Raw genomic sequence first — 10,000 nt, forward strand, 5'->3', positions numbered from 1 at the left:
AAAATTTTATTTTAAAGAAATGATAAAATATGATATTATTTAAACAAGTAGGCATTTTATTAAAAAATGTAAACTGCAGATGTTTTTGAAAATGTTAATTATTAACTGCGTTAATAAAAAAACGACAAGCAATTTTGTTTTGCATCTTTCCCCAACCGTGCCGAATCGTGACTTTTGTGTACCGCTACACCCCTAATATATATATTTTTTTTTTATTTACTAAGTACCAGAACTTATACACACACATACACATTTACACACACAAAGTAAACCTCTTCTGAAGCCAGCTCAGAAGAAATCCTGCAAATAGTTTGCTGATGTCAACATGTCCAAGAGCATCAATTACTGGAACCATGTCCTGTGGTCTGATGAGATTAAGATAAACTTGTTTGGCACAGATGGTGTCCAGCATATGTGGCAATGCCCTGGTAAAGAGTACCAAGAAAATTGTGTGGACTACAGTCAAGTATGATGGTGGTAGTACTGGGGAGCTGCGGTTTAATGAAGGAAACATGGATTCCAACATGTACAGTGACATTCTGCCCTCCCTTCAGAAACTGGGCCAAACAGCAGTATTCCAACATATTAATGAGCCCAAACACACCACTAGGATGATAACTGCGTTGCTGAGGAAGCTGAAGGTGATGGAGTGGAAAAGTATGTCTTCAGACCTGAACCCTATTGAGCACTTGTAGGGCATCATCAAGGAGAAGCACCATGTGTCTAATAAAATATTAACACTTTGCTCACTTAGAGTGTACTCACTTTTGTTGCCAGCTATTTTGACAATAATCGCTGCATGTTCGCTCATTTTTAGACGACAGTAAATCTGTACTGCTACACAACTGCATAAACACTATTCTTAACTATATCCAAGTTTCATTTCTAAAATATTGTCCCTTGAGAGCATTTAATAAAATTGTTGCTGAAATGTGGGGTCATAAAAGTTTTGCGAATGCGTGGAGATTTAGAACGCCGGGAGTTTTTTTTTTTTTTTTTTTTAACCCAAAAAAACCACATTGCTGAAAGAAATCTGATGTAGCCTTTAAGACCTATTTCAGCTTGTACCCACGCGTTACAGAACCACTTACACGGAGTAAATACACTTATAATACACTTTCCAAAGCACAAATACGCTAAAGTATATACATTTTACTTTACTGAGCCGAAGCACTTTTAAGTCTTTAAATCTTTTCAAAAGTAACGCATTTTCGAATTTTCCACTAAAAATAAATGTGAACGATTTTTTTTAAAACCACAATAATTATACTTTTGATTATACTTATAAATAATAAAACCTTTTAACAAAACGTTGCCATAAATCATTTCGCTGTAATTAACGTTAGCTCCCTGTGCTAAATTCAGCCTGCTAACTTGCTGACACGCGTCGAAACCGGACCCGTTTACAATAAGACCAATAACGCCAAATAAATAACTATCTACCTAACGTTTAAAAAATTTAGATAAACTGTACCTTTGCAGTGGGGACCACCATAATCTTTTTAAAGTTATAGAGTGCCATGACGGTAACGCACGTGCTGCCAGGGTTTACAGCACCGGAAAAGACCGAATCCAGCCACCGAGGCGACTCAGCAAGAGCGACCCATCACGCCCCACTTCTGTCACACTGCCCCCTTACGGCCACGCCGTAAACACCTCTGTCTTTTTCATTTAATATTGAAGTATTTCATGGAATATGGGTTTACTGACTGGGTCGGACTGCTGCTACATGAGAGACTTGATTGGGGCAGTTCTCATTATCGAGTACATTCATTAAATCACGTGACCACCTCAAGCGGTGTATATAATGGATATAAAACATCTACACACCCTATAAAAAAAAAACAGATTGTGATTTTAAATATGAAACGATTATCAATCATATATCCACGTATCAGTCAATATAAACATGTCCATATTTTTACAATCTGTAAAATTCTATTGAAAACCAAACTGCTAAATTTCAGAGGAAAAATATAACTTGGAATAAAATAAGTGCATAAATGTTCATACCACTGGTGTACACTATATTGGCAGAAGTATACACTCACCCATCCAAATCATTTAATTCAGGTGTTCCAATAACTTCCATGGTTGGAGGTGTATAAAATCAATCAAATGCAGACTGCTTCTACAAACATTTGTAAATGAACGGGTTGCTCTCAGGAACTCAGTACCACCATGACAGGATGCCACCTGTGCAATAAGTCCAGTAAAATTTCCCTCCATACTGAATATTCCACAGTCAACTGTTAGTAGTATTATAACAAAGAGGAAGTGATTGGGAACGACAGAAACTCAGCAACGAAGTGTCAGGCCACGTAAAATCACAGAGCAGGTCAGCGGATGCTGAGACAAATAGAGCAAAGAGGTCACTAACTTTCTGCAGAGTCAATAGCTACAGACCTGCAAACTTAGAGTGTCACTAACAGTGTGTATAGAGCTTCATGGAATGTGTTTTCATGGTCGAGCAGCTGCATCCAAGCCTCACATCACCAAGTGCAATGCAATGCATCGGATGCAGTGGTGTAAAACACTGGACTCCACTGGACTCTAGAGCAGTGGAGACGCGTTCTCTGGTGTAACAAATCTGGCAATCCGATGGACGAGTCTGGTTTTGACGGTTGCTAGGAGAATGGTACTTGTCTGAATGCATCGTACCAAGCGAAAAGTTTGGTGGAGTGGGGGTTATGATGTGGGGTTGTTTTTCAGGAGTTGGGCTCAGCCCCTTATTTCCAGTGAAATGACCTCTTAATGCTTAAGCATACCAAGACATTTTGGACAATTTCATGCTCCCAACTTTGTGGGAACAGTTTGGGGACGGCCCATTCCTGTTCTAACATGACCAAGGTCCATAAAGACATGGATGAGAGAGTTTGATGTGGAAGAACCTGACTGGCCTGCACAGAGACCTCAACCTGATAGAACACCATTGGGATGAATTAGAGCGGAGACTGCGGTCCAAGCCTTCTCGTCCAACATCACAAATGCACTTTGGAAGGATGGTCAAAAATTCCCAGTAGCACACTCCTAACATTGTGGACAGCCTTCCCAGAAGAGTTTGAGCTGCAAAGTGTGAGCCAACATAATATTCAACGATTTGGATTAAGAATCCAAATCGTTCATTTGCATGCGACGGCAGACAAGTGAACACTTTCGGCAATATAGTTTTATTTAGTTAAGTACCAATTGGTATTAGGATAAGGGTTTGCTAGGCACATCTTGACCAATATTTTGCAACTCATCTGCCAAATTACCAGGACATCTGTGTATTGTTTACTTCTCTTCACTGTTCCTTTACAAATTTTATATAAGATTCAGGTCTGTGGTCTGGCTGTGCCATTCCTAACCAAGAAACTATATCCAAGATATGATTTTTTATATAGATTAGAATACAATCTGAAAAATGGCATGTTTTTAGCAAGTAGGGTAAAAGTGAACATCCAGTAAATTTATGTGGATGCAGGGAGAACATGCAAAACTGCCTAACAATCCTACCCACTGCACCTGCTACAACAGAAAAAAACAGTCAAATACATCTACCTGTTTTATTTTTTCCACACAGTCTTTATAACAAAACTTAACTGAAACAGAATGTGACAAGAAAATACTCAAAGCAGTTACACTTGTGCACATTCTAATAGCATATAAAATGCTCAATAATACTTTTACAGGTTATACAATACCATAAATAACTAATTTTTTTGTGAAATGTTGCACTGATTGATAAACCCCATTATAAACATGACTGTAATGTAACAATTAGCGTTATTTCTGCATAAGCATTCTCTCAGCTGTCCACGCAGACAAAAAACATAAAACAGTGACACTACTGGTTTATACAGAGTAACACTATAAAATTAATATTCTAATGAGACAGTAGAACTTTGACTATAATGTAACATCTGCTCCAAAATTCAACATTTTTATTTATTTTTGCAGGACCTGTATTTGTATTATATTTTATTTATATTTGTATATTAAAACAGGTTAATGAATTAGATTTGACTATGGGCCATGAACAAGGTGTTAACTGGGGCAGTGAGGTTGAGATTAGAATCCAATAACAAGTTTAATCTTGTGTTCAAATATAGCGATGATGAGCATGATGCCGAAACCAAGCAGGATCCCAACATTTTGCAGGACAAAGAATCCATAATGACTGAAGCCTGTTTCACCAGCATCATTATGTAGCATCTCAGGAACCTAAACAAATACATATAATATATATTTTTTAAAATTAAGGAAAGTTTGACATTTAAAGTAGACATACCCTATATGAACAAGACTTTGTGGACACCTGACCAAAAGTTTCATGTGTGCTTTTTAAACATCCCATTCCACATTTACAATAACCTCCACTCGACTGGAAAGATGTTCCACTAGATTCTGGAGTGTGGTTGTGGAGATTTGTGCTCATTCAACCACAAGGGCTGCAGTAGAGTCACGTACTAATGAAGGGTGCGGAGGCCTGGGGAGCAGTCAGCATTCCAATTAACCCCAAAAATAGAATTGGATTTAATAGGGTTGAGCTTTACAGCACTATTCAAAATATTTCACTTCAACCCATATCTCTATGGAGCTCACTTAAGCACATGGGCATTGTTATGCTGGGACAGATTTGGGTCTCCTAGTTCAAATTAAAGAACAATATAGTGCTACCACATCCAATGACATCCTATACAATTGTGTGCCTCAAACCTTGTGGTAATATTTTGGAGAAAAAGCACACACAAAAGCAAGAAATGTCTGATGTCCCAATACTTTATTCATAAAGGGTATGTTCCAATGTGCTGAAGTAATCAATAAATGATGACAAAAATGTTAAAATGTATTAACAGTAAAATAATGTAAAGATTTGAATAATTGTATTATTTATTAAATGTTTAATAGATACAGAATAACAACTAATAGAAAAACAACTCCAGGAGGTTTGGTCCAACTAAGCCCATGTAAAAAACAAATAAATTCTCCAACTTCGGAATTACAGAAATATTTTGGTGTCTTACAATACTGACATGATATAAATAGGCTTACATGCATGGATGTTGCGCATCTATAAAATGTTACTCACCATGTCCACCAGTGCAACATACATGAAGAGTCCAGCTGTGAGAGCAAAGATCCACATGGCCACATTCTCAGCATAGTGACCAATCAGAATCCCTGTCACCATTCCCAAGTAGCCCATCATTGCTGAGAGCAAATTGTAAAGAATTGCCTGTTTCACAGACATTCCAGCCTTTAGCAGGACTGCAAAATCTCCTAAAGGATAAAAAATTACAAAAACTCCAGCTTAGTCAAGGCAAAGCAAAGAAGCAGCAAAATTAACTTAAAAACTGCAAACATATGCATAGCATACCAATGCAAAAGAAACATCATGTGCTAAAACCTGCACAATGTTGAGTTGGTGGTTACGCACTTACCCAGCTCATGAGGAAGCTCATGGCAGAACACAGCAACTGAAGTGCTGAGTCCACTAGACAAACCTTTTGTAAAGGCTGCTCCTAAAATAGATAAATAAATAGATAGATAAGTCGGTAGGTAGATAAGTAGATAAATAAGTAGGTAGGTAGATAAGTAGATAAATAAGTAGGTAGGTAGATAAGTAGATAAATAAGTAGGTAGGTAGATAAGTAGATAAATAAGTAGGTAGGTAGATAAGTAGATAAATAAGTAGGTAGGTAGATAAGTAGATAAATAAGTAGGTAGGTAGATAAGTAGATAAATAAGTAGGTAGGTAGATAAGTAGATAAATAAGTAGGTAGGTAGATAAGTAGGTAAATAAGTAGGTAGGTAGATAAGTAGATAAATAAGTAGGTAGGTAGATAAGTAGATAAATAAGTAGGTAGGTAGATAAGTAGATAAATAAGTAGGTAGGTAGATAAGTAGATAAATAAGTAGGTAGGTAGATAAGTAGATAAATAAGTAGGTAGGTAGATAAGTAGATAAATAAGTAGGTAGGTAGATAAGTAGATAAATAAGTAGGTAGGTAGATAAGTAGATAAATAAGTAGGTAGGTAGATAAGTAGGTAAATAAGTAGATAGGTAATAAATAAGTAGGTAGATATGAGGCGGTATCAAAAAGTTTTGAGTCTAGCTCAGACAGATCCGGTCACTTTCCCTGGATGTCCTCCCGCAGACGTCATAAAACCTGACAGTAGAACTCGCTATTGACGGTCTGTCCCCTGGGGACGGAATCTCAATCCACAATGCCATGGATTTAGAAAAAGACGATCATGCACTTGGTCAAGCTGTGGCTTTTTCTTTCATGGACATGATGGGCTCTTCCACTGTTCTTGGCAGACTTCAATGTGGTGTTTCTTCTGCTCCTGGTTCAGCAACACAGCCATGTTCAAATCATATGGGTGGATTGTCTGGACTGTTCCATGTGACACACCGACAATGGCAGTAATGTTATGGATTGTTCTCAGATGTTTATCATGCACAAGTTGGCAAATGGTTTCTACATTTTCGCGGGTTGAGCTCATTGAAGGTCTTCCGGAGCTGTTTTCAACTTCCAGTGATGTTCCTCCACTCTTGAACGTCTCATTGCAGCATTGCCGTAAACTTGCAGAATCTTGTCAAATGCCTGTGTGCTCAGTATCATGCATAATTTTATGTTAGCTCTTTGTTCTAACTTGACATCCATGATGAAATCACAGATGTTGTAACGCACTGGTCAGAATAGCACCAGTTGACAGCTCCCGATGTACTTTGACTAGGGCTGCAACTAACAATTATTCTGATAATCGATTAATCCGATGTTTTTTCTCTTACTTTCTTTCTTTCTTTCTTTCTTTCTTTCTTTCTTTCTTTCTTTCTTTTTATACTCAATTAATCGGATAAAATATATATAACTATATTAAAACCTAATTCAGGGTATTTATGTATAAAAAGTGTACTTAAAATAAGCAGAAGCCACATATTGAGTTTAACTATCTTTCATTTGGACATTTTAAAGCTTATAGTAATGTGTGTAAACGTTTTTATTGTATTTTGCAAATGGCAAGTTGACAACCATGCTTAAAAAAAATAATATAAAATATAATACATTTTGACAATTTTTGTTCAGTTGTGAAGATATTAGCACCTAGAATATATAATTAATTTACTTTTGTATGATAAAATTATATATTCATTAATTAAATATACAAACATTGAAAACAAGCATTTGAAAGGAGTAAAACTGCAGTAAATCACGTTTAAAAACACAAGTTAACTGTTGTAGTAGACAAATGCTATATATAAAAAAAATAAATAAATAAAATAAAAGACTGAAAAAGAAAAAAAAAAGGAAAAAATACATATTGGTGTACAAATGCTTAAGCATTTGCAGAAAACCACAACGGTAAGTAAAAATCTAATCAATAATTGCTAAGATGTTTTGCTAATTATAACTATATAAAAACTAATTCAGGGTATTTATATATAAAAGTGTACTTAAAAAATGCAAAAGCCACATATTGAGTTTAACTATCTTTAATTAAGACATTGTAAAGCTTATAGTGGCTGCTTGTTGAGGAGTGATTGGGGGATTTCTCCTTTAACAAATTCACTCGTTATTTGCTGCTTTTCGATTTAGTGTTTGTTCGCACCGGTTTAATTGAATCTATCACGATGTTGCGAGCGAGCTGATTGCACAACCTGATGCTCGTGATCCAGTGCGACTTTCCCGAAGTTACAACCAAACAGTTTACACAATATCACTTCATTAAACTGTACCGTTTTCACATGATGAGGATTATATAGTTTCTGCTCACCGTGCTGTTTCTTCTCATCCGTGCTGGTGCATCACTATTGTACTTCCATCTCACACAAGCTCCGCTTTGCATAATTTGCAGGTTTTACAGTCATTTTATTATAAAATGCTCCCATTTCCATGCATTTAATATAAAATGCTCTAATGCCTTGAATGACTTGGAACGCACAATTTTTCCTGCCGCCGGTTGATCTATACTTTGTTCTGCTGCCATATGGCAAGTGGCTATGTTACCTTGCCATCACGCTAATCCATAACTTGAGGACAATGTATTTTTACAGTGCTCCATGTGACAGTGGGTGCAGCCTTGTGCTGCCATCTGTTGGCGTGTTACAAAACTAGTCTCGAAACTTTTTGATACCGCCTCGTAGATAGATAGATAGATAGATAGATAGATAGATAGATAGATAGATAGATAGATAGATAGATAGATAGATAGATAGATAGATAGATAGATAGATAGATAGATAGATAGATAGATAGATAGATAGATAGATAGATAGATAGATAGATAGATAGATAGATAGATAGATAGAAGTTGATCAACATCAGTGCTGCAAGTTTGCATTAATAACTAATTGGCCCTTTATCAGTGGGCTGTTTTTACACAACATATATCCAATCATGAGTGTGTGATTTACCTATAGCCAGGCCATCACTGAAGTTGTGCAGGCCATCCCCCATAATGACCATCCAGGCAAGGGTAGCAACACCAGCATTTTCAAAATGCTGGACAGAATAAGAGTTTGTATGTCTGTGTGTGTGAGTGTGGGGATGATGGTTTTGAGAGTGGTGGTGATGCAGAATATGGTGGTAGTTGTGGTGATGGTGATGCTGCTCGTCTGACTGGCCAACAGTATCGTGAAAGTGGGAGTGGCACTTGTTCTCACATTCTTCATCAGTGTAAACCTGAGATAACATCACTTCTTCCTCTTCAGGCAGACCCCATGCATGCCTGCCATTGACCTCAGAGTCTAATGTGGAGAAAATAAGAGAAAATAAAAACAAAAAGAACAATATATGTCTTCATTATCCACCAAGTGCCATGGGTTTTTCACAACATATTGAAACATGGTTGTCAAAGGCAAATATATTGCATTAAATAGTCACAAGCTTACCATCCAGTGGTTTGACTTTAGGGTCTGCCATTACTGACACAGTCTGAAAATCTGAAACTTCAACAGCCAAGTCTGCTCTCTTCTGCACCTGCACACACATTTAAGCCATACTAATATATATACATAGAAGTATTTTAACACTACAATGTATATGTATATATATTGGGGCAGATTGAAAGAAAGATAAGCAGTATATACATAGTAGTTAATACTGCATGTAGCCTTTCTAGTACTAACAACCATGCCACAGTTAAGGTCAGATGTAACACCTATCCAAATAATTGTGAAAAGGCTGTTGACTTATCATTTAACTATTTTGTGTGCATGTCTCTGTCAAAGCCTCACTTCTGTTTGTGTCTAACCTTTTGTTTTTTGTCTTTGAACATTTTTGCAAGGGTCAAAAAGTGTTCTATGAGAAACATAATGTAGACTCCACCCAATGCAGTCAATCCTGTCCAAACAGGCTTAAGAGAATCTTCACTGTCTCCACTGAGACCATGTTCCAAGCTCTCACTGGCAGCATGATGGTGCTTATGGTGACCCTGGGACTGACCGACAAATAAAACAGTTAAACAGGTACTTAAACTGATTTTGATATGCATTTAGATATAGCTCAGAACACACAAATTAACAAATCCATGTCTGAACTTACATGTGGGATAAGATGCAGCAGGGCATCTCCACTGAGTGTACCTACTGCAAGGGCAACCAAGAAGCTGAGCAGGAAGTTAAAACAGACTTTGTTGATGAGTGGTATTAGCACACCACCAACCAGAGCCAGCAAACTGATTATTGTAATAGAAAGAAAACCTCCAATCCAAGCTGTAACAGACAGACACGTTTTATTAGGAAATATAATTATTTAAAAAACACTTTTTATACCAATACAATCATGTGAAAGATAACGTTTACCCTCTGAATTCTTTATGTATCAGGACATGAAAATAATCTTGTCTTTATCAGTTAAAAACAACCTCTGGTTACACCATGTCATTATTTACCAACCACGTCATTATTTATCATTAGATTATTTACAAAAATCAAGCTGAAATGTGTAAAAAACTATGTGCAGCGTATGAATCAATAGCTTGTAGAAGCAGCAAAAATTTAGCAGCAATAA

The 10,000-nt window shown here is 36.7% G+C and overlaps 2 protein-coding genes and 1 long non-coding RNA gene across 4 annotated transcripts in view; 1 reads left to right on the forward strand and 2 right to left on the reverse strand.

The window, feature by feature from the left end:
- The window catches only part of gtpbp4 (GTP binding protein 4), a 15,488-nt gene extending 13,856 nt beyond the window's left edge, over positions 1-1,632 (reverse strand). Inside the window, exon 1 of the mRNA XM_083525759.1 lies at positions 1,475-1,632. Coding sequence (XP_083381885.1) covers positions 1,475-1,522 — 48 coding nt within the window. The 5' untranslated portion in view covers positions 1,523-1,632. The remainder of the gene's footprint in view (positions 1-1,474) is intronic.
- Positions 1,633-3,534: 1,902 nt separating this feature from the next.
- Positions 3,535-10,000, reverse strand: part of slc39a6 (solute carrier family 39 member 6) — a 25,096-nt gene continuing 18,630 nt past the window's right edge. The window contains exons 5-11 of the mRNA XM_083525794.1: positions 9,533-9,702; positions 9,243-9,428; positions 8,881-8,968; positions 8,404-8,736; positions 5,427-5,507; positions 5,075-5,265; positions 3,535-4,206 (exon numbers count right to left, since the gene is read on the reverse strand). Coding sequence (XP_083381920.1) covers positions 4,054-4,206; positions 5,075-5,265; positions 5,427-5,507; positions 8,404-8,736; positions 8,881-8,968; positions 9,243-9,428; positions 9,533-9,702 — 1,202 coding nt within the window. The 3' untranslated portion in view covers positions 3,535-4,053. The remainder of the gene's footprint in view (positions 4,207-5,074; positions 5,266-5,426; positions 5,508-8,403; positions 8,737-8,880; positions 8,969-9,242; positions 9,429-9,532; positions 9,703-10,000) is intronic.
- LOC310717779 lies at positions 5,426-6,539 on the forward strand. 2 transcript variants are annotated; one of them, XR_014530902.1, is made up of 5 exons: positions 5,426-5,540; positions 5,585-5,600; positions 5,638-5,932; positions 5,977-5,992; positions 6,033-6,539. It is a non-coding gene; the product is annotated as an uncharacterized lncRNA (long non-coding RNA). The 2 variants fall into 2 exon arrangements; XR_014530903.1 differs by having other exon boundaries at positions 5,514-5,932.

Source organism: Silurus aristotelis (assembly GCF_946808225.1).
Source record: "Silurus aristotelis genome assembly, chromosome: 22".
NCBI lineage: Eukaryota > Metazoa > Chordata > Actinopteri > Siluriformes > Siluridae > Silurus > Silurus aristotelis.